At 38.5% G+C, this 25,047-nt stretch overlaps 1 protein-coding gene across 13 annotated transcripts in view; it reads left to right on the forward strand.

The window, feature by feature from the left end:
* The window catches only part of MAGI2 (membrane associated guanylate kinase, WW and PDZ domain containing 2), a 659,127-nt gene that overhangs the window by 489,042 nt on the left and 145,038 nt on the right, over positions 1 to 25,047 (forward strand). For 8 of the 13 annotated variants that reach the window (XM_088134917.1, XM_088134920.1, XM_088134919.1 and 5 more), the window contains 4 exons: positions 13,096 to 13,153; positions 20,300 to 20,421; positions 21,821 to 21,949; positions 22,682 to 22,864. In XM_088134917.1, the coding sequence (XP_087991043.1) occupies positions 13,096 to 13,153; positions 20,300 to 20,421; positions 21,821 to 21,949; positions 22,682 to 22,864 (492 nt within the window). The remainder of the gene's footprint in view (positions 1 to 13,095; positions 13,154 to 20,299; positions 20,422 to 21,820; positions 21,950 to 22,681; positions 22,865 to 25,047) is intronic. The other 5 variants (XM_088134925.1, XM_088134926.1, XM_088134927.1 and 2 more) reach the window with 2 other exon arrangements.

Here is a 25,047-nt window from a genome sequence, read left to right on the forward strand (position 1 = left end):
AGGGAAGGAGTGAATAGTAAGTAGCTACCTTGAGGTCCTGAATGAATGGTGGAATACAAATCAAACAATTAAGTAAATGCACCTCAGAAGAAGGCAAGGGCAGACCCCTTCCATGGGCATGTATTTCTGGAGTGATCAGGAGCTCTGTTTCATTGCAACTAGTTATTACAAATAGTGAAGGCAGGGAACCTTTACCTTGGGGCCCATAGACACAGGGCACTCTGGACTCCTCCTTGCCTTACACCTTCAACAAGCCTGGTCACATTGGGCCCCAACAGGGGTTTATGTCCTTGTGGTTCACATCAGGATGCAACCCCAAAAGGCCAAGGTTGGCATTATGAGGTTGTGACACCCATTTCATTTTTGGTCACCTTAGTTTCTTGGAAGCACCCACTGTCTTTAGTAAAGTTTACTATCTGCCAAGTAGGGAGAGGTTACAGGCCAATTCTATTGACTAAGGGATAACCATTATTGATACAAAGCATGACTTCAGCAGAAAGAAAGAAATCCAGAAATCTCAACATAATGGTATAGGAGCAGGGCAGGCTGAATGATAGCAAACCTATTGCTTTCTTTAAAATCATATTTATGTGTGTATTTTACATGCCACTCCAATCGATGAGACTAGCAGCTCACAGTAAAAAACCATAAGTAGCAACGGAAAAAGAGCAGACCATTAAAAACAACCAAAAAACTTACGTAAACATTCAGTCAGCAGTTACTGTCAAAAAATAGTCATCATAGCAGATCTCTGCTCCAAAGTCATGCCACAATAGGATCATTTTTACCTTTTTCCTAAATGGTTTTAGAGAAGGGGTAACCCAGCATCAGGAAATTCCACAATGTTGGGACAGCACAGTGTTATGCCTTGCTGATCCCTGGACCAAACAGAGGGTTGGAATCAGCTTCTCTTCCCAAGCAGACCTGTAGCACTTCAGTATGCAGCAGGGATATCAACAGAGGGGGTCAAACAAAGCCAGTATGACAGCCACAGCTTCACAAAGTCCTGCTCCTTTTCAACACGCAATGTGTAAAATGACATGGTAGCATTGTCTTGTGGGGGGGGGGGTCAAGATGGTTATGGCAATACAATCAAAGTCCCACCCCTTTGCAACATTGATACACGTACATCTTGACTTGTTTGACACAGATGCCATTGCATCCAGAAGAAGTGTGAGTATGTGGGAGAGAGATTGTCAACCCCATAAGATCACTTGGGGTGGGTTGGTTGGTTTACAGCAGGGTTCCTCAACCTTAGCCACTTTAAGATGTGTGGACTTCAATTCCCAGAATTCCCCCAGCCAGCCATGCTGGCTGGGAGAATTCTGGGAGTTGAGGTCCACACATCTTCAAGTTGCCAAGGTTGAGGAACCCTGGTTTACAGTCCTTATATTAATAACTGCATTAATGGGCATTACATCAACACCATGAATGCTGATTCATTGAAATCCTGATTGAGATGTGCCCTACACAAAAAAACAAAAAACCCTTGAACACACAAATAGGTGGCACCAGTGAGAAAAGCAGGCCAGCCACAGACGATATCAAGACAAATAGAAAGAGCTCACAGCTGTATTTTAAGATGACTTTCTCATTACAGTATAAAGTTAACAAAAACTGCAGCATGACAGTAAATGTCTTGATCAGACAGTGAATTCAAGAATTCTTGGAATCCAAGAATTCCAATCTATAATTCTGGGATAGAAGTATCACTTCTTGGGGGGGGGGGTGTGCTTTTGAACAGAAGTGGCATGCTGTCCTTCAATAATGTCATGGTTCTAACCAAGACAGGAGGAGGCAACTAAGTCAGGAATTCAATGGATGCATGTTGAGCAAGAAAAAAGGAAAAGAAATTAAATGTAGTTGCTTGCTTCACATAATGTGCTAAGAAATGTTGCTGCAAACCAAGTCCCATCATAGAAAATCTAGTAAGTCCCCTTTTCTCTGGCAACCGGGGGGGGGGGGTCCGCAGAATATGGTTAAAATATGTCAAGATAGTGGCCATGACAGTGCAATCGGTTTTTTATATACAACAAACCCAAAGAATGGACAGAGCTTCAATCACGCCATCGTAGCTGATGTCTTTACTTTTTTGACCATACCCAGAGCACACCTCCACTGCCACGTGGTGGCTGTTGTTGAAAAAGTAACTAACTCATTGGCCTTTCAAGATGCTCAAAATCTATCTTGCTCTGAAAATGAACGGCTTGTTCGTTTTCCCCAAGACAGGATTCAGAGAAATTAAACAGCTCCTGCTGAATGGAGAAATGTTCTTGCCATTAGCCTCCTTTTTGAAGACGATGTTTTATACAGGAACAAGATACTGGGTTTAAGTGTAAAACCTGGATTTGAAAAAATAATGATCTCCCATCATGAGTCTGTAAGAAGGACAGAGTCTGCAAGTTTTGTTGAATATCTGGGTGTGATAACCATACCTCGGTTCATCATTCTTAAGAGATCAGGATATAAATCAGAAGTAAAATATTTTTATTTCTTAGATTTATATCCTGCCTCACCCTTTTTGCCTAAAGCCAGTCTTTCTCAAGAAAACAGGTCTTCACTGTTGATGGCCCCATACAGACTATGAGAACGAAAAATCTGATACCCGCTAAGTTTTTTACTCTACTCAAACCTGAATTTTCAAATGCTGTCTTTTGCTGGGTATATTCTGCTCTCACAATTTTTTTTTTCACTTTGCGCAATTTGGATTTTACTCTCCATTTTGCGTTTTGGACCGCTAACTTTCCCATGTGATAAAATTGGAATGCACTGTCTATTTGGTGTTCTCTAAATAAATTCTGTGTCTGTTTTGATTCCATGTGCTTTACTTTTTCTCAGTAGAAACTCTTTACTCTGAAATAGATTGTTGTACATGTGGTAACTGGGTTTAATTCAGCAAAATGTACTTTGGGCCATTGTTTAAAGATCTCTTGGTGGATATTTATCATTTCAATTTCTCTGGCCACCCACTTGCACACATCTTTGGGTGGCTGCTAAAGACTTTTTAAAAAATGATGTAATCAATTAAAATTGTAATAAAACTGGCCGTGCTATCTCAGTCTCCGTGATGGGTTCATGCAATATCCCAGCCCAGTGCCTTAAAAAGAACCAGGATTTTAAGGTTCTCTTGAAGGACAGCAGGGCCAGGATTTTAGGGATCTGGGGTGGGTGGGGGATGCCTTTCTAGAACAACAGAGAAGACCTGCCTTCTGGGTCCTGTAAGATGATAGTATTTAAAAGACAGGACCCAAGGCATGCCAACCTCAGGTCCTATCTATTAAAAATGTCATCTTATGGGTCAAAACTTACTGAGTAGACAGGCACAATTGGAGACTGGTAGTCCCAGAAATATCCCTGAAATAATATAACTAATTACTTGTTTTATCTATGAACCGATACCTTTGAAGAAACAGAATATACATTAAGAATATATCAGGTCAGCAGCTAGATCTGCCTTTTCTACAGACTTGTTGACAGGATTTATGGACTTTGGATTGTTCTGTTTTCTTCTTTGTGGTCTAATTAGGTCACTACACTTTGCAGAGTCCCTCTGCCTCTGTTCCACCATTTTTTCTTCTTCTTCAAAGTTGTCTCATGGGGATCAAGGAAGGGTTCAGAATGTAACTGAATTGCTTGCAGGGAAAGAAATGTATATGGTATGTAAATGTGTACTTATATGCGCCCGCGTATGTGCTCACCTGAACACAACACTATAGAAGTGTGTAAAGCTCATAGATCCAAGGAGGCCATTAGGTGTGATGCTCTCCAGAGCAGAGTGGTTGGTTTAGGCTTTGTGTGGTTGTCTTCAAAAAAGCCTTCTGCCTTCCAAGTTGTACTAGTAGATACAGAGTTAGATCATAAAGATGTGTGAGTAGATTTACGTTGATGTACTACATTGGGGTCTGACTTGACTCAGCATTAAGGAAAAGGGGCTTTTTTAAAAGCATCCTGGCTTTATTCATCCTCTGCTAAGAAAGGATGTCAGTCTTTCTGCACAGATATCAGCAAATCATTTTGTGTTATACACTACTCTGTGCCATCTCTGTATCTTGAAAAATTTCTTCGTATTTTACACCCTTGTAGGCAATGGAGATAGAAATAAAATCAAGTGAGTTGGGGGAAAGGCAGCATTGGAGTTTAATGGCACTTCCTTTAATGTTTCTGTCCTGGTTTCGTTTGGAATGTCATGGTAGGATATGTAGCCTTTGATCCATGTCACCATCAAGCATTTCTGATAAAGGAGGCTGAGATATGTTGGAGATTAGTAGAAAATTTACAAAGCCAAATTAAAAGCAAAATCTGGCAGCTTTGTAATGGTATTAAGATAAACACAATGCTTAAAAACAAACCCTCCCTGCAATTCACTTTCCAAAATTTTCACCCCATTTATCTTGCCCTTTTCAGTTATTTCTTTCTATTTTTCTTTCTCATGAATGGGGATCATAAACTTGCCACCAGTCTTGGTTCAGGCTTCATACCGGTTCCCAAGGCATTAAGTGAGAATAGATTTTTGGTTCCCAGCTACTTAATCTGCCCTTGGACAGCCAAATAAATCATAAAACAAATCATGTTATGATTTGTTTGGTTGTTAGATTTATATCCTGCCTTTCCATCAGGAGTTCAAGGGGGCATGCATAGAACTCCCTCCTTCAGTTGCCCCCTCCCCCCATAACAACAACTCTGTGAGATAGGCTGGTTGAGTGACAGGGATTGGTCCCAAAACCCCCAGTGAAGTTCCATGACTAAAGGAGGACTTGAACATGGGTCTCTGTGGTACCAATCCATTTCCTTAACACTACACTATGCTGGCTGTCTATTTCTACATGAGATCAAGTATGCAATTTAGTGAGGACTGGTGTGCAAGTTCAAGTATGATTTCAAGTACTAAAACTGTTCCAGTTACTTCACTTTTACAAAGAACTTGAAGGCTTTCATTATGGAGTTCAGTCTTAACTGCCAACCTGGTAATGATGGAGAAAAGTGCTATTTTGGAGAATCCCATAGAAAGATAGGTAGAAAATATGTGTGTGTGGGTGTGGGTGTGAGGGGGGGGGTCAAGTCTTCTTCAAGTCAAGCTCAGCTACTCGTGATTTCAAGTACTTAGCAGCAATGATAAAGTAGTTTGCTGTTCCCTTTTTCTAGGAGGTTTTATCAGGTTCGCTATAAGTACTCATTCATTTCATTTGTTTCCACAATTACTAGTCTGCTTTATTTCTCATTCAGTTCTGATTATTCAAATAAGAAATAATAATATTCCGTGGACATTAGAAGACACACTTCTTTATTTTTTTCAGGGGTTTAAAAAGTTGTAATATTGTTCAAAGCTGCTGAATATTAACTTTGTTGTGTTTCAGGGTTTCTACTTAGCTATCAGTTAGTTGATGAAAGCCAGTTTGGTGTAGCGGGGCTAGAAACCAGGAGACTGTGAGTTCTAGTCCCATCTTAGGCACAAAGCCAACGGGGTGACCTTGGGCCAGTCACTCTCTCTCAGCCCTAGGAAGGAGGCAACAGCAAACCACTTCCAAAAAACCTTACCAAGAAAACTGCAGGGACTAGTCCAGGCAGTCACCAGGAGTTGAAAACTGACTTGAAGGCACCAAAAAAAAAAAAAAAGTTGAATCACACATGGTATTTGTCTGATTTATTAGTTCTAGAGCATTTCCCACTAAAAGCTGAGACATTTCATTTCTCCCTCCTGCAATGTGTATGTGAGTAGGACAGTCTTCCCAAATTCAATGACCACCCGGTCATTGGACTAGAACATCCAGAATTTCTCAAGGGTGTCAGAGCTGAGATGGGAACACCAATCACTTGTCTTTGGTTCATTTCACTAAAACGTGCTTAGAACCTAAGAAAATGGAATCCCATCCTGTTATTATTCATCCCAAATGTAAAGATGGTTGAAGTGGGCACAGTGTCATAATAAAAATCAAATGAATTATAATAGCTACTACTACTGGAGAAAGGAAAATGTGAAGTTAATGTAAATTTCCTTCTTCAGAGCTTTCAGGGGGCAGTTTCCCATCCTGAAAATTAGAAACAAGATACACAGTGTCTTGGGTAGATGATTTTGGATGTCTGGATTTATTATCTTTCAGATTATATATTCTGAAATATATAATGTTACATATACTACTGGGATCTCCTAATGTTTCTTTTCCTTGACTTTTCTCTTAGTTGACTTTTTTTTCTTTGGGCTTTATACAGTTTTCATTTATTAGGACTAAAGGGCTCTTTGGGATCAATCCGGAAGCTGAGAGAAAATCTCATTTTCAATGTCCTTTATTGCTTGAAGCTTTATCTATCACCTGGAAGTAGAGAGCAGGTTCAAAAAGTAAGAGTTGTCCTATCTCTGAACCCGTGAGAATATGCTATGCCATATTTCCTTTCCTTTCTCTATTCTGGGATCGTCATTCTGGATTGCTATTATACTGCATCGAGAGAACCTCTCAGAGATTTAAGGCACACAGTCTTTGCAAAACCATTCAGCAGCCCTATGCTGTGTGATTCATTGTTGGAAAGGGGTTACTTTATTGCCGTCGTTTTGGAAACGGTCTCCTTTGTAGTTCCTGGGAAGCTTAACAGGGATTCTTCAAGTAGAAGATCAATAATGCAGACAAGCTTATCTGAAAAAAGAGTATGTCCTTCATTATTGATCTTCCCCTGCAACAGACACAAGAGAGTGTTAAACTCTTAGTTCAGCCAAGAAGTAGTGAAGCTTGGCCAGTTTACCACTTAAATTGAATTGAAACACTTTAGGATATTCACCTAACCCCTCAGTTCTTTCCTATCCATGGTAGTTGCATGACAAATTGGCCTCTGTATAAACAGGTGCTTGAGGCAGAAACTTGGAAATACTTTTGGATGTAAACTCTAAATTAGCTTCCGCTTATTGGGCTATGATTTTGCACAAGAAATCCTTGTAGAAAAGTCAAATTATATTGAGGAAAAGAATGCCACAACCAGAATTATAGAATAGTTTCAATTTTAGAGGATGTTGGAGAAACTGTCTCACTGAATCATATATATCATTTGACATAAACTGAATACTAAGCAAATTACATGAGCGTTTTTGCATGCATTTTTGCATGTATTATACCTTAAATATAACCTGCATGCTAATACTTAAAAGAAGTAACTTGAATTAATAATAATATGTAATTAAAAATATTAGATCTTTTTGTAATGCTATCCACAGAGTGATACAGTTAAGAATTGGGGGGGAGGGAGGTTGTTGTTCTTCCAAAATGGCACATTAATTCAACCCGTAATTTGCAAAATGTTCTTGAATCACTGCAAATGCAAACAAAATGTGTCACTTTTTAAATTAAGACCAGATGCCTCTTTGTTGTGAAGGCTTCCTTTTCTGATGATACTGTCAAAAGGAAAGCATTTAGAGACATAAAGAGTGAGTTAAGTTTGGCAGATGGTATTACAATTCAAATAAAATGAAATAAACCTCCAAATGGATGTCTATTTCCTTGTCATTCGGATGCTGGGAGGTTGTTTAACAGAATTTCTAAACTTGGAATGAATCCGGAAAGTGCCTTCATAAATGTAGCCGCTACTGCTGCGTGATGCTGATGATAAGAAAGAAGTCATTGTTGTCAGACAGCAGTAATTTGTGTAATATGCAACTGAAACAAAGCCCTGGAGTACTCATATTTTACAGCAACTACAAAAGAAAAGAAATCTGTAGAGGAAAATATTTCCATTTGCAACATTTCAAGAGTGAAGCAAGAGTGTGCCTGGCTTTATTAAGGTGAAGGAAAGGTTATTGAGACCTAAAAACCAGTGGAAAACATATACACAGGGTAGGCTTAACATTGTCCCTGCTAAATTGTAAGCATCCTATTTGTTGTGAGGGCCCAGCTTAGTAGCAGCACTTAGCCAACCCTAAATAGGGTTGGGCCTGGTAAATGCTTGAATGGGAAACCACCCAGAAATCTCAGAGCTGTCAGCTACACTAGGAACTAAAACAAGAATCCTAGAAGAAGACTGTGGCAAACCACGTTGATATTGTTGCCAAGAAAACCACAAGTTCATGTCCATGAAATCAATACTACCCCAGCTGAGTCATAACATCTAGTCAATCTTGACTGATCTATGAAAACTAAAGAGATTTGGCTTCGATGGGAAACTTCCAGGGAGTACCATGATCATAAACTGGACCAGAAATCAAGATAATTATGGAGAGAGACAAACCAGTTCTAAATTGTTAACAAGAAAACTGTTGTATATAACATGGTAGACTGTTTCTTCCTAACGTACGTGTCTTTTTCTTTTTCTGTTTCCTGCTTTTAGAAAGGTAAGCATTCCAGAATCACTGGGAGTTGGGTGGTCTCCAAATCCAATAAAATAAAACAAAACATGGGTGTATCCATGAAGTCCTCAGGAGTCAAGCTTGACTTGAAGGACCTTTAAATAATTCCTTGGAAGTGATATGAAATAAGATGTTTCACTCAGGGAGTTGCCTGGGGTGACAATGTAGCCTATTGTAGCCTGTAATGCAAGTAGTACTAGAAATCAGGGGGAAAAAATTCATGAACACAGATAACATTTTTAAGGGCTGTTTACTTAGTCAATGTGGCATTGGTTTTTAGAAAAATGGGTATTTATATCTTATGGCACCCTCCTGTGGTTTTTCTCGTTAAGCTCATGGTTTCTTCAGACTTTGGGGGATTGTTCTTCTGCAGTTTCCAGCCAAGTGTTGTAGGACAGGATTGTGATACAAGTTATATTAGTAACCCCAGAAACAGCCTCCTCATGGGAAGGTAGAAGGAATTGGTTGAGAATTCTGATTCAACACTGCTTCTTTCAATAAAATTGTAATTTGACTTTGCTATCTCCTGTTTTCACTCTGTGCCTAGAGGCAATATGGTCAAATAAGTTTTTTTTAACATAACAGTAACATCATGGAAGTATAACAGAGAAGAAAAGTTTCAATTCATGTATATGCTTTGTTTGTTTGTTTGTTTATTTATTTGTTTCCTCTGTTACTGCCCTACTTCCTTCTAGCATGATCAAGACAATTCACAGACACATATGTATTTCAGGAAATAAGAGGCCAAAATAAGACACAGGAAAAACTTAGTATGCTTCCAATAATTTGAATACATCTCATAAATAAGTTGGTTTTTTATCCCATCATATTTCCTTCACCTCATACTTGAAATGAATATGTACTAATCTCAGAATGAGAAATATTTTCCAGAGGTGTGCATACATATAACAGATTTATATACTAAGGAAGGAAAGCCTTGTGGTTATTCATATAAGCTCCTCCTTCCTATCTTTGCAATTCCGGGTCTTCTGTTCAGCTGAAGAGTGAAGACTCACATCAACTACAAAAGAAGACCATCCAGGCAGTGGTGGTTGTGCAGGCATGCTGTGAGGAATTGTGGTGTCAGGATACATCAGAGAGAGGTGAGCATTTTAAAGGAAGTGGGAGCAACAGAATCAGCATGACAACAGAAGATTCTGACAACCCAAGAAAGAAGTTGGCATGTTGAGTGTCCATGGGCCAAAGGAGAAGGGTCAGTAGATGTGAAATGGCATTCAGGAAGGTAGCTGAAGACACTCATGAGCAGCTCATTCATCATGTACATCATCAGATACTGCAGCTCATGAAAGTGTACGCTTTTTAATAAAATCTGTAAGTAAGAAAAGATGCTACCAGACTCTTCCTGATTTTTTCCAAAATGAAACCTAATCTCTCCCACTCCTGCATTATAGTACTATAAGCTACATGCATGAAATTCTGAAAAAGATAATAATCATGACCTTTCATAACCTCAAGGCTACTTTTTTGGATGGAGAAGACTGTGGGTGCTAATTATGTTTGTTCCTTATTGAAAAACATGGAACCCAGCTATTGTCCCTAATATAAGATATAATGTGAGACTATGGTGGAAAAATCTTTCATAAATCATGGCACTCCGTGACTTATGTTCATGTTTTCATCCTCGTGAACCGAAGTAAGTTTTTCAGAATCAGGCAAATGGAGTGTGGGGGACATTCCTATGCATTCCATTAGCCTTGCCTATTCAAAATCTTCTTGTCCTCTTCTCCTTCTGCTGTAATCTGTAAGTCCAATTTTCTGGGATGGCAGCGAGGGAGGAAGCCCAAGTTGCGTAAATAGATTACTATTTAATTAACTCTGTATCCAGACCAATATTCTTATAATCTTTGGGTTCTGCAGGAAACTGTAAGAACTTATTTTTAACCATGCAAGATGCAAATACTTAGTTTTATATTTTATGAAGTAGTTGCAGCTAAGGGTTTAGGAAAACAATTCCTGCTGGGTAAATGCTTTTGAATTTTATTTAACCAAGCTTGGAATACAGTTTAAAAAATAATTTAAAACCAATAGTAATATTCCTTTAGTCAAATCTAATTTGAATGTACTATTTAGTTGTTGAGCCCCGTAAACCTCAAGTACAATGACTATATTAAAGTTGAAATATTAAATCAATATTAAACTTGAAAGGCTCTTCTAGGATCAGTCTGCATCCCTCATGCCTAAACTGTTTTTACCATGCAAATGGGAAATTGAACATAATAATATGGAATGAAATAAAGCAGTTTCTGTTGCAGATGATCCACTTGAGGCATTAACTGTTGTTGATTTCAGAACCCTTTTGAATAATGCATCCAGTGAAGAAGCTAAGAAGCTGACGACAGTTCAGCCAATCCTGGAATATAGGGGTATTTCCATGTTGTTCCATGTAAAAACCTTTCCATATCCTAAAGATTCTCAATAACTATGCCACCCTAATTTGAGCCAGCAAATGAGTTGGGACAATATAGAAAGGAGACAAAGCTATAGAATGCCAAAATTGGAAAGTTTCGGTCTATGAGAAGATGCAATGGACTCATCATTCTTTGGATCTAGGAAAATTTGTCTGATATGATCTTCGTAGTGAGTTCTTTTTTTTTTGCACCGGGGAAGGCACGTAATACAATAGTAGCTACGATGGGAAGACTGTTGGCTTTTGGCAACTCCTACACAACTTTGGCTGTAGGCAAGAAAGGAAAGTTGAAAACATCCTGAAAAAAGGCATGGCAAATCACTTTGGTATTGTTACCAAGAAAACAACATAAATATTTCCACATGGAGTGGGGTGTGGCTTGTTTCAAAGATATCTTTGAATCCAAGAAGGTTCATCTGGTATGATTTTCATGGTCTTTTTTGGCACTAGGAGAAGACATTTTTATTCACCCAGGCTTTTAAAAAACTGTATATCTAGCACTATGTGCTTCTCAGCTTATAACATGATTTAATTTTGGTAGTTTTTATTCTGTGCATTTTAATAACATGTGACCCCTTATTGAATGTTGTGTCCCTTTTATCTGTCTTTGCTGGTCTCTGAAATAACATATACAAGGGACAAAGCATAGCAAATTATTTTAAAGGATTATTTGGTGGTTTAACTACTCTTATTCATTACATAGCACTGCAAATTGCCAGCAGTCAATCTAGGAATTTACTGTAGTAAATATAAAATTGGCAACAATTACTAAGGCTATGCAAATATTTGATTAGAAGATTCAGTCCAAAGGCAATTCAGAGGTTTTATTTGTTTGTTTTATTGAAAACTTGTTAGTGACGATATAGAATGCCTAACTTGTCATGGAGAGCATGAATTCTAATAAATACTTAACGCTAGGCAGTATGTGTGACCTCCATAAATGTGTTTGCTGATTATGCAAATGAAACTGTTTCAAGAAATGTTACATATATACATATATGCATATACGTATTTTTATTACGGTCCATTATCACATTAGAGCACAGCTTCATAGTGGAAGAAGAGAATTCAAAAGTAAAAGTAAAGAGAAAATGTAAGATAAATAAAAAAAGGAAGGGGAGATTGAAAGACTTAAGTACAAAGGTGGCTCTAAAATACTTGGAAGAATCTAATAGCTGAATTGAACCGTATTCCTTTATGCAAGGGTATTAAAAACTGAAATGGAGATTTAATAACTACTATAAACAGGGGTATCAAGATAGTAGCTTTGACCACATGACTCAAGTTCTGTCCGCTTTAGGTCTCAGCTGCCATTTTTTAAAATCCCACTGTGGAAGTTCCTGACTATAAAATTTAATTCATTAAAAAATATCTTAGGTGTATCTTGTAAAATGTGAGAGTAGAAATGGTTAAGGCGAGAATCATTCTGCGCATGGCAAAGGAAGTAAAACATAAATGATCAGGCAATGCATAAGAAACTACAGTAGGAAACCTGTTGGGTTTTGGTGACTCTTGGTCAACTCTGGCTGCAGGCTCGAAGGGAAGTTGGAAACATCCTGAAAGAAACGAATAGCAAACCATTTTTGTATTATTGCAAATAAAGCAACACAAACATCTTCATGTAGCTACTAAGAGTGTGGCATGACTGGAAGGTGCCTTTTCCTGTTTGTCTGTTGATTTACTCATGTAGAGGTATCCACAGAGGGTAAAAAAAAATCCACATGGCAACCGTGACTGTGCCCCTTTTTTATGTGCATCCTGTGTAAAATGGGGTAGGACTTCGATCTCATAACCATGGTTTCTGACCTGTGAATGCCTCTGTACTCATCGCATTAGCAAATACTGTATATAAAACCTGCACTTATTCTGGTTGAACCAGAGTTAATGTGGATCAGTAACAGATAACATTTAAACTGAACTGTGAATGTTCCTTTAATGATGTATAAATGACAGTACTTTTCCCCCCCTTCTGTTGTGTTTACATAGCTGATCATAATACCGCTTTGCTTTTTTAAGTCCTCTATGGAAATTTGGGGTTTTTAGGTGATAAAGACCTTCCCAGTTTCCCTGGACAAGAGACTCATGGATGAACCGCTTCTGTGTGTGGCAGAGACAACCGTAAACATGTATTTTTCTTTGGCAGTCAACAGCCTGCATTTTCTTGCCACATTTCATGGCAAAACCATTTGCCCCTCTGAGGTATATGTCTCAAATTTGGCATTGGTGCTAAGCACTAGGCTTAATGTTGCTCCTCAGTTGATAACAATACTCTTCCATTCTTACTTTTACAAATCTTGGCATCCTGAGCTATATGTACTGACAGGCATTACTGTTTCTTTTTCAGAACTACCATATGGCTGGGAGAAAATTGATGATCCCATTTATGGCACTTATTATGTTGAGTAAGTTTTCAAACCATTATTAATTGCCTATTAATCTTGTATAAACTGTTGTTAATGTCCCATGTGGCACTTCAGGTTGAAAAGAAGCAGCCCACTGTGGTTTTCTTTTTCCTGTACACCTTAAGATGTGACAGAAAATAGAGGGCCCAACTGAAAAAAATAATAATAATAATAATAGCACTCTTTTCAAGAGTGTTTTCCATAGAAAAGAGTTACCTTTTTTTGTAGTCGTGCCATCCCATATTATTTATTTATTTATTTGATATGGTCACCCAGCTCAAACATTGTGACTCCAGGCAGCATGCAGTAAATAGGTTGAATCCAAAGCAAAGTGAACAACTTCAGTTAAAATCCAAATCATTAATAGGTGATCAGAAAATCATAGATAGATAGGTGATATAGAGAGATAGCGATAGAGATGATAGAGATAGAGATAGAGATAGAGATAGAGAATTGTTCTCCAGATGTGAAACTCCAGTCATAATGGCCCCAAAGTCTGAGGAAAAAGCCAGTTTTTACTGCCTTTCTGAAACAAGGCCACCCATATCTCAGGGTTAGGGTCATTCCGGAGATCATTCTAGAGGAGAGGTGCTTCAACAGAAAAGGCCTTCTGGGCCCCATCAGCTGGTGTTGTTTCAGGGAAAGGTCCCAAAGTGTGCCCATCTTATCAAAGCATGTGGGATGGGCAGAGATCACTGGGGAGAAGCATTCCTGCAAATAACCCAGTTCTGTGCCACATAGGATTAACGATTATCAGCATCAGTTGTCATCTACTGCATGAGGGCCTTTTCAGCTGTAGTACCAAATTGTGGAATTCCCTCCCCAGATGCAAAATTTCCAACCATCCTGGAAAAGGCAGTGGTGAGCCACTTCTGTATTTTTCCTAAGAAAACAACACAGATGAGACTTTGAAGTCATTAGGGGTTGAGTTTGGCTTAAGGGAGATTTTTACCTTATTTCTGAATAGACATGTGTTATACGATTGGGCTATTTATCATTCTAATGTGAATTTAAAAGACATTATTTTGCTAAGTGTTTGGTCTCATTTCACTTTTTTTTTTTTATTCTGCACACATTATTGTGTTTCTTTGTAATTTTGTGTTGTTGTGTTTTTTACTCTGTGAGCCCCATCTTACAGAATCTTGTCTATTGAAAGACAGGATAGCCCTGAGACACTAAGTATATTTTGCACCGCCACATGCTGTAAACAGTTGGATCTTCTAATAATTCTGCCCCCATCTTTTTCCTCAAATCTTAGACAGAAAAGTGTTCATATTATACATGGAAACTCAACACAGTCCTCAAAGTGCCTTAAGGAAGCCATAGGGATCTTTTCAACTAATGCTGCAGACTCTGAAGCTCCTTTGGAAGAATAATGCTGTTTTTCAGTGTGAATCTTGAAAATGCTTGCCTTTTGCTCCCAGGGAAAAAAAAAGTAATTTAAGTGCCATTGGCAGCTCAACTATGTCATCAGAAAGCTTCTGCTGATAAGTGGAGCAGAAGAAAAATTCTGTAAATGAAATAACTGAAAAGGGGCAAGGGTTGAGAGTTGTTAATGCAATTCTATGCTGAGGTAACCTCTTCCGTGGAATTAAACATATTTTACAATTATACTATATACATTTAAATAGGATTGTTGAACCTGAATTAGTAGTCGCAAGCAAAGCATGATATAATTTTTTTTTTTATCATGCGGTTAGATGAAAAATATGCAGTTCAAGAAGGAAAATATGCAGTTCAAGTTATCCAAAGATTTTATTATGTTATGTGATGTTAAAAAGTGAGAAATAATGACACTGAAAGTTAGATGAATAACCCTCTGGAATTCCAGAGGATGATCAAATATATTTATTCTTCTTTCCCTTGCCAATAATTTTCCCTGTGGAAAATATGTACAAATGTTTCAAAGATGAAATAATTTCAGAACATTTGGGCCCCCTAGATTGGGGTTGCTTTTACCTTTGGTCTTGGACGGGGTTACATGTCCCCATTCAAGACTTGTGCAGAACTTGGGGGTCCTCCTGGACTCACAGCTACTGCTCAAAGAGAAGGTGGCAGCTGTGGCCAGGAGAGCCTTTCCACAGGTTAACCTTGTGTCCCTGTTGCACCCTTTCTTAACCAGGAGACCTGTCAGATGGTCATCACACCCTAGTCACCATGTGATTGGACTGTTGCTGTGGGCTCTACAGTGCTGCTCTTGAAGACCTTCTGGAAGCAACAGTTGGTCCAAAATGCAGCATCATGGGCAGTAATAGGTGCTTCTCATTGTTCCCATGTGTCATTCCTGCTGCATGGGCTATACTGGTTGCCAGTTGGCTTGCAATTCATGATCCTGGTCATCACCTATAAAGCCTTTCATGGCATATGGCCTGGTTATTTAAGGGACTACTTGTTTCCAGTTGTTTCTGCCTGCGTGGTACATTTGCACAGAGTAGGTGCACTCCAATCCCCTTAATTAAATGTTGCCATCCTGTAGGACTGAGGAAGCATGTCTTCTCTGTTACAACCCTGCCATCTGGAAAAGTATCATCTCCAGAGAGACATACAGCTCCCACTCTCCAATGAATGAAACAATCAATGATTCAAAGCTAGTTTTCTGTAGGATAATCACCATTCCCAGCTACCAATCAGCCAGTACTTCCCAAGAAGCCACCTTCTCAGTCACCAACTCACCCACCACCACTGCACCCCAAATTCCAATTTCACACCGACTGTAAATACTACAAGGCAATCCTCACCTCTGAACCATTGTACTGAGGAAGCCTCACTGGAATGTGAAGCGGAATGTCTCCAAAAAACATGATCTCTTGATCACCCTAAGCCCAAAGAACCCTAACCAAAAGTATGTACAACAAACCTACCACTATTCCAAGAAACCCTAAAAGCAGAATTATGGAAAGCAGTTGCAAGTGTCAAACAGCAGCGTCTTCTGCAAGACTCATGACACTGTTGTTGACATATTGGTGGGAGTGAAACGAAGTGTGCACATAAGCACAGGCATTTATTACTTGTGGCTCCATTAGAATATCCTCTGCCTAATTAATGAAATTGCAGCCTGGAAAAAGTATAGGGCTTTATTGCTGTTGCTCTTGTTTTCTGAGTGAGCATATCAGACAGTTTTTCAGTCATTCTCTCGGTTTCATTTTGTCCTAGGAATTTATACACCATTGCATTGTTTCTCACAGTAGGGCTAACTATGTGCAAAGAGTTCCTGCACTGATTTAAAAAAATAAATAAATGAAAGGAGGGGAGAATTTGGAACTGAAATATGGAAGGAGAAAAAAAGGTGATGCTTAAAACTCTCCACCATTTATTTCTTCTTTTCAGATTTCATAGCCTGAGAGGTTTAATGGTGGATCCATCAGGATACCTGGTAGCTAGAATTGCAATCACAGGAGAATATAGGGGAACTTCTGCTGACTAGTTTCCCTCTTACCTACCATTTTTTCTTGACTGTCTAATTTTAGGGTGGAATTCGGTTTCTCCTTCCTTCCTTCCTTCCTTCCTTCCTTCCTTCCTTCCTTCCTTCCTTCCTTCCTTCCTTCCTTCCTTCCTTCCTTCCTTCCTCCCTCCCTCCCTCCCTCCCTCCCCCCCTTCCTCCCTCCCTCCCTTCCCAAATTATATGACCACCCATCTCATAGCAAAGACTCTTGAAATCGTTTTCTTCAACACCAGAATTGGATTATTAGAGTCACTGAAAGAGAGGCTAAATATATTGTTCGGTATGTCAGAAATGTGCATATGCATTCTCTCCTAAAGAGTTGTTTTGTCTAGTAGATAAATGGCGGAGTCAGTCCCGAAGTGGTGCAGTTCTGTTCAAAAACATGGACCTGGAAAGAGAGTGATACTACTGGTTTTAACACACTTTCCCCATTTTACCATTTTTTTTTTCAAATTTCTGGGAACAGGTTGCTATTATTCTAGCATTTATTATTTAAAAGGAAGCAGTAAGGGAACTCTAATCAAGATCTGGAATAATACAGTAAAACTGTAATGGCATTAGAAATACAGCAGGATTACATTCATAAAAACCTTTATACTTAGCATAAAGATCTGTGTTTTAATCTGCTAAAATCATAGGCTTGAAATAAAAATTGCTTCTCATTTTTCATCATAAAATGTGACAATATAACCCTTTCTTTTATTACTGATATTTAACAGATGACTTTGTGTTTAAGGAGATAATATCCCATTGTAACACAGAGCTTTAATTATATTATAAAAATAGGCATATCATAAAAAGTTCAGTTTAAAAGATTTGTGTGACAAACTGGAAAAAGAAATGGCTCTCCTTGGCTTCTGAATTCATATGTAAGAAACTGTTTCTCCTCCAGATCATGCCATTCTAGCTATTCTTGGATCGGTCCATCAATTCTGCAAAAGTTAAACCTCTGAGCCAGAAATGGTGCACTAGACCTGATGCTTCAGACAAAACAGAGTGTACCACATTCAGAATACCTTTGGTTTGAAGGATTAACCTCTGGGGAGCTGTTCGATCTTCTCCAGGATAGGCAGATCACAGTGATCTAGAGGAGGAATGGAATTTTACAAAGTTCTCCAGAACCCTATTTCTAAAAGTGCCTTTACTTTTCTGTGGGCCAGTTCCCACAACCTGTGGCCATCAGTTTTGTCTCCTACATGGATTTTACTTCTGTCGATCTACGGTGAGGCAGTCTTAAACATGACCTTGGTGTTTATTGAAAGCAGCCTGATTTGGACTCTGTAAAACTGACCCAGATGTAAGCTAAAAAGGCACCTAGGAGAATAAAGCACCCGATGTGACTTTTGAACAAGTAATTCAGTGGGAGCTTTTTCTGCAACGGTTTCATGTAAAACAGTGACAGAATCTATGTTTGACCCAGGAAGTCCCCTTATGTGGAACCATTGACCCTGAATGGTCTACTATGGCAGGAGTTCTTCCTTGTCACCTGATACCTGATCATTTTGAATGGAAATGATGAGGATCTCTTTGAGTTTTTTATCAGTAAACTGTGGTTCCTCCTCTTGAACAATTTTTTAAAATTATTCCCTGGGAGAAAAAAAAAGCCATGAATAACAATAATAATAATAACAACAACAACAACGCCACCTTAAGAATGTTGCAATTGGCAGATGTCATGTTGTTTGATGAAAACTAATGTGCCAAAGATTCCATTTCCTCTCCAAATGAACAGGACTTTTCTAGTCCTCACAGTTGCAAAATAAAGCTTAAAAACAACACACAGAGGTATCTAGTGACACAGTGTATATACCATTTGTATTCCTGTACAAATGAATGTTCAGCTTGTTACATATCTTCCTGTCAGGATTGGCTTGAGTCATTTTGCTGCATGAGTTACAGAAGTCAATGGTATCTTCCAACCTACACCTACACCAGACACCTAAACAAGTTATCTTGCAAAGATAACAGCAAAGCATGTCACACATGCTTCTCTTTACAGTTCTAGCAGTAAATATATATTAACAGCAAATACAGGAACTAACCATTAGTTGCCTGTTCATGAAATCCAAATGCTATTGCCTACAGCTTCTGCATTACTTTCTCTTCGGTAAAGCTGGTCCTGAGTTTTGTTCTTCTCCTGAACTAATCCACTTTGTTCTTCTAATCTTAGAGGCCACCTACCTCCACACTCCATGCCTTTTTTTTAATTTACCATTCATCATAAGAGTGGAATATATCAAAGGGACTAGCTCAATGCAATAAATCACCTGTCCAAAATATTACTTTCAAGAAGGATTAGCACATATAATTCATGTTGTGCACCACAGAGGACAAATGTGATACAGCGAGGGACTTTCTGAGCAAATAGCTGCAACTCATTGAAGCAAGGAAAACTAGCAGTGTGGTGCAACCAGAAGAAAAAAAGATGTGCAGGAAAGGAGGGCATTAGTCAACACTATGCCTGTACAAAAGGAAGAAATGTTTCAATGTAAGGAGTAATTGGAGCTATCCAATACTATTTATCCTGACTCAACGGTTGATAGTCCCAAATGCCTCAGAGAAACCAAAATAGGATTATTTCCATGCAAGAGGTGAAAAACAAAAAGTTAAAAAACCTTTCAAGAATCAGAACATAAACATAATCTAAAATCCTCAGAATTATCAGGCAGGTAGACAGATACCAGGCCAGGGATCAGGCAATCGGTAGAGAGATTTGCAAAATGCATATTTTGTAGTTGGTTATTGTTTTCTATCAGTCTGCCTTTTTTTAGTCTGCAGCCTTGTGGATATTAACTGGATTTTTCCAAAGCCACAATCTATGTGTCCTCTAAAATTCTGCACTGAGTACAGATTCCTAGTTGTTTGATAGTAGTAAGCACTGAATTTATTTTTTGCTCTTTGAAATTTGAAAAAACAAATATTGCAAGGGAAAGATTGAGAAGAGCCACTCCTGATAGCTAACAAAAGATAATGGTAATAATCAAACATATGATTACATATAATCCATGTGATTGCAGCCTGATAATTATTTCTAGTATTCCACTCTTTGCTTTTTGGATTTAAAAAAAAAATGAAAAAAAAACATCTGTTATTTGTACTAAGTCTTTCCCTCACTGCTAGGTAACTAAGCTAGACTGCATTTCAAGAACTTGGGGAAGGAACCAGGCACATCATTCATGTGTCTGTATTTGTTATTGGCATATTTCTAAACACGGCAAGTGTGCAAGAGCTTCTTTTAAAGCTGCCAGATACCTATTGGATAGCAACAATAGTTCTACTCCCTGTAGTCTATTTTGCCACTCAAATCTAGTCTTCCTGGCCTCTAAGATTTGCTTGAGCTCTCCATCCTCTGACTTACATTTATACTCTTGGCACTTGATGCTCCATAACCCTTTCTATTGCCTTTGGAGGCAATCCAATCAAAGCTACTTACACGTCATTTACACGTAAATTCATTTTAACACATAGTTAAGCCTTGATGGTGCAATCCTATCACATAAATTCATTTCTGTTGTTTGGGTAATGATGTCATGACATGAACGACATGAGTAGCATCTTTTGCCACTTTTGTGTAATGACATCATTATGACTTTAATTGGCACAGAAAGTAGGTCTCTTCATTGAGGTCCGGTCAATTAAGGTTTCACTAGACAGTTTTTGAAAGGGATCACTTCAGTTGACAATGGGTTTCTTTATATTTTCAGCCACATAAATAGAAGGACCCAATTTGAAAATCCTGTTTTGGAAGCCAAAAGGAAGTTACAACAGCGTACCATGCCCAACGCAGAACTTGGAATCAAGCCTATGCCAGCCCAAAGTTTCCGAGGTACACTATCACCTCACTGCACACATTTCAGACTGAATCAATTCTATTAAGCTTTGTGTTATATCTGTAACAGTGTTTTTAATATGTGAATATGAATATAGAAAACATCTATTTTTTTTTCTCCAAAAAAACCTGAAAGATTTTGGCTGATCGTCACAGTTTCTAAAATTCCAAAACTAGTAGGAATGGGGTAAAACTACATGTTTAAATAGTTTTCTTACATGTTGTCATGTTAAGCCTATCTAATTCAAGGTGGGGGGAGGGAATCTTCTCCAGCCTACTTAAGACAAAGCAACATTGCTGCTTAACTGGTAAGATTTGTTTTGCTGTAGAGAAGCAGAAAGATCTCATTAAAAATCATAGCAATAGGGTCATCCAGATGGGACTATAGAAAGACCGTACAGTCCCATGGGGAACAGGAGCCCTTTTAGGAAGCAAAATCACAAAGTGACTCTTTGAACCTCCACTCTGTCTTTTTAACAAACAACCAGGGAAAGAATGACTTCCAATGGGTAGATAATATAAGTTGGTTCTCTTGGTCCTGTTGTCCTCCTTACACAAATGATACTAAATTGTACATGTCTCTTTTCCTTTACTTGCAACCACTGAGGATGAGAGAAAGAAGGACCAAGACTGTGGCACATGGGAAAGGGAGTTCATTTTTTCCTTCCAAACTCCAATCCTCCCTTCCAAATTGCAGTCATCCACGAGAGGGACACTCATTTGAGGACCAATAGCAGCTTTAGGGATGTTTGTTTTACAGGATTGCAGCATAAGAAGAAAAAAAAGGCATTTTTTCCTCTTCTCATTGTGTCATAGTCCTGATCAAATGTTTGATCTCTATAGACATTAGCATCACATTGCATTTTGCTAAAGGGCACACCCATTAACCTGGGCTTTGTTATCTGAAAGAAGCTGCGCAGATAACGTATGAGTCTCATACAAGAATTGTTCCTCGGGTCACAGTAAATAGCCAATTCTAGTGGATGATGAAAAAGCTAAGCAGAGACAGACCTGGTTTGCATTTAGATGGGAGACCATCAGGGCAGTAGGCAAGTACAAACATACTACAAGAAGACAGTGGCACATGGACATGAACATAGACATGGACATGTATTCACCAGGAGTTGAGCTCAACTCAAGGAACTCTTTACTTTTTTACCTCACCCTTTGAGCTTAAGCTGAGGGAGACTTTATTACTTGACTTTACCTTGCCTTGGCGACCTCTGCAAGATGACTTTATGCTCTGTTTGGTGGGAAAATAACAATGCATATATTAGTAATGAATAGGTTAATGCACGCAATGGAAAAGGGTGATTAACAGTCTATATTGGTGCAGAGATTAAATATTTATATAAGACTATACGCAAAGAATGAGGCTTCTTCTTCTTTATATCAGTAGACAGCGCCTCATCAACATTACCTAGGCCCAAACATGTTCACCCGCGCCCTGCTCCTCAGAGGTCTCGCAGTGTGAGTGACCTGTCTCAATATCGGCGGGACAATGCTGGAATGTACAGGTTGTATGGTATGTCGAAGTGCTGCTATTTACCTGGGCTGCACTTTTATAAAAAGTAGTGTGTTGAATTCTTTAAAAAAAAATGAACACCAAGCTTTTCACCTCTTCCCATGATTTTGTCACCTAATTAAGCCTAGCACAGAGGCCCTCGTTATCAAGTGAGGGTTATTGTTTGCCCCACTCTCAGGGGATCGCTCTGAAAGTGAATTCTGGATTACTGAACCCTTTCAGCTGCCAGATTCTAAAATCACGCTTGTGAAGATGAAAAACGCTTACATGAAAACACAAATATGAACGCATGCACGCCGCCCCTTAGTGTGATTGAGAAGTCAGTATTCAAATTGTTTTGCAAAGCTACTTTAGTAGGTTGAAAAATAATCATCTGGCTAACCTCCTCCTGCCAGTTTCTCATTTTAGATCCCTTTTCAGTACCCCGACAATTCAACTCTGAATGAAGAGAAAATTCATTAAGATTCTGAAAGGAATGCTATTTTAGATAAGTGAATCCTTCCCTTGCTGGTTTTAGCTTTACATAGAAAATAACTCACTAATACTTTTGGTTCTCTCAGAATGCTTGCACTTTTACTTTGCTTTTACTTGTACAAATGCCACTTTGTCCCTGCTATTGCTTCTGCTGCACTGTGTGAACCCAGTTATTTTGTCTGTGTGTGTCTGTGTGTGTGTGCACACCCGCCGTGCGACCCAAACATCTCATATTTTCCTTTATGTTGACTGATGTAGAAAAACCGCTCTTCACCCGGGATGCCTCACAGCTGAAAGGCACTTTCCTCAGCACCACTCTTAAAAAAAGCAATATGGGCTTTGGATTTACCATCATTGGTGGGGATGAGCCCGACGAATTTCTCCAGGTGAAGAGTGTTATTCCTGATGGACCTGCAGCACAAGATGGCAAAATGGAAACAGGTAAGTCTAAAGGTTTCTTGTATGTGGTAAAATAGAAAGGTGCATGAAATACTAGAATAAATAGGCCATTAGCAGCCTCCTCTGTAATGGGTTCACTCAGCATACAAATTGGTAATGTGATTTCTTTTGTAAGTGTCATCAGATTGTGGGAACTCAGCCAGTTGTGGTTTATTAAGCAAACTACTTAAGCCTTAAGTAGTTGAGCTCATCATGGTTTATTGCAATGTGCAAACCATGTATCCATGCATGCATGACCTCAGCAAAGAGAGAGTAATTGGTCAGGATATTATTTCTCAGCTTGGACTTTGTACTTGTTGTCCTGACTTGTGTGATGCAAAATAAGATAGAAGAACTGAACAAAAATGCTGTGATGTATCAGGAATTTGAAAACTGAAGATCTTATTGATTATTCTTTAAAGGCATCTAGCCACTAAGACATATTCAGAAGGTAGCAATTTAACCTATTAAGTATGTGCATTGGACAGACATGCAGCAATCATACTAGAAGCTACACTTCAACAGGTCAAAAGCATGGGCATCACACAGAGGAGGACAAGGGGCAAGTGACATAATGTGCAACATGACATCATTGTTCAAATGACACCATTTATATAACCCATGTCATTTGACATGACATGACTTATATAATCCATGTCATGTCATGACACATCATTCTGGTTTCTAAAGGGCACCAATTGTTTGAAGTACATGAAGTTTCAGTGGCCACTTTCTCTGGAGTTAACAAAACAAATATTTTTATTGTATGGTATTGTAATTTGTTAGATCATGCTTAAATTCTTCATTTTGTTCCAAATTTGTCATCAACCATTCTGCTTTTACTTAGGGGAAAAATAAATCACAATCTTACCAAGTACTTTCATCTTAATTCTATCTACTACCCCAGGGTAGATAGATTGGAAAATACAGTATGTCTGTACAGAGGCCCAGAACATAGCTGGTAGATAGCTCCAGTAGGTGAATGATACATGGATCTGAGATTAATTCTGTATATATTTGATTCTATATATGTGTCAGAAGAAGACATTTCATTGAGTCGCTTGTATATTATCCAAAATTCTGTACTCACAGTGTGACCTGGTGGAACTGTGCTGAAAGAAAATATCAAAATGTTCTCAGTTTATTTATTTTAAATTGGATGGTTGTAAAGTTTGAAATCCTTTTCAAAAGAATGAAATTTAACTAAATTCCTCAGGGTACTCATGAGAGTTTCTAATTGATTTTGATTTGCATTGTTCTGTCTGACCTTACGTTGAAAACTGGCACAAAGTGAGAAAATTCCAGATGCTTGATGGTACACCAGAGCTCTGTTCAAAATCAGAATGAACTGTGGTGTACTGCTAACAGTAACACCAATTAATCACTTTTGAACTGAATCATGACCACAGTAACTCCCTATTCTGTTAAAGGAGTTTTCTCAGACCCATATTGCAAGTTTTAAAGGGAGATTTGGCTGTGGTTGAAATTAAATAGATGATTGCCATATTGTGTGTCTACATTCCAATGTGTTTGCTTGCTGTATATTTAGTAAAATGTGTACGCTTCCTTTAGACCATTTCATACAATTGACAACAACCCCTCAGGGGTTTATATACACGTGAAAACTTTTCCTGTATATAAACAAAACATTTCTTATTTATTTATTTGATTGCTTGATACTCTATCTTCCTGCTAAGGTGAGCATTCAAGTGATTAACTCATCATCTTGTGATGTCAAAGACATTCTGCCATGCAGAGGTTTTGGTTGAAGCCAAGACAACAGTGAGACCAAAGCTTTTACAGAGATCTCCTGTTGAGTTTTTATTATTCTTTATATGTACTTTTGTTACCACTTTTGTTCTATTTTTGTGTCATTAACAACTAATTCCCCCATCTGGGGATAATAGCTGGCTAGACTGGTAAGACGGGGATGCAGAGGTCTTGATCAGAAATAAGATGACAATAATTACAGTTTTATTTCTTTAAGTTATACCTGCAGTTTAATACTTCATTCTCACTTAGACATCCTGCCATCATGCTGGTTGAAAAAGTGTGTAGCCCCAGAAGGATTCAGTATTATTGGCTTAACCAAATCTGTACTAGCATCTCATTATTACCTTTTTTAATGAGACAGTTAATAGGTATCGATTGTACACGCTTATTTTCTGTAAAAGGGTGGTCTATCT

The sequence above is a fragment of the Python bivittatus genome, unplaced genomic scaffold (genome assembly GCF_059951505.1).
Source record: "Python bivittatus isolate LINGU-HERP-01145 unplaced genomic scaffold, Pbiv_v1 ctg000120_np1212, whole genome shotgun sequence".
Taxonomy (NCBI): Eukaryota; Metazoa; Chordata; class Lepidosauria; order Squamata; family Pythonidae; genus Python; species Python bivittatus.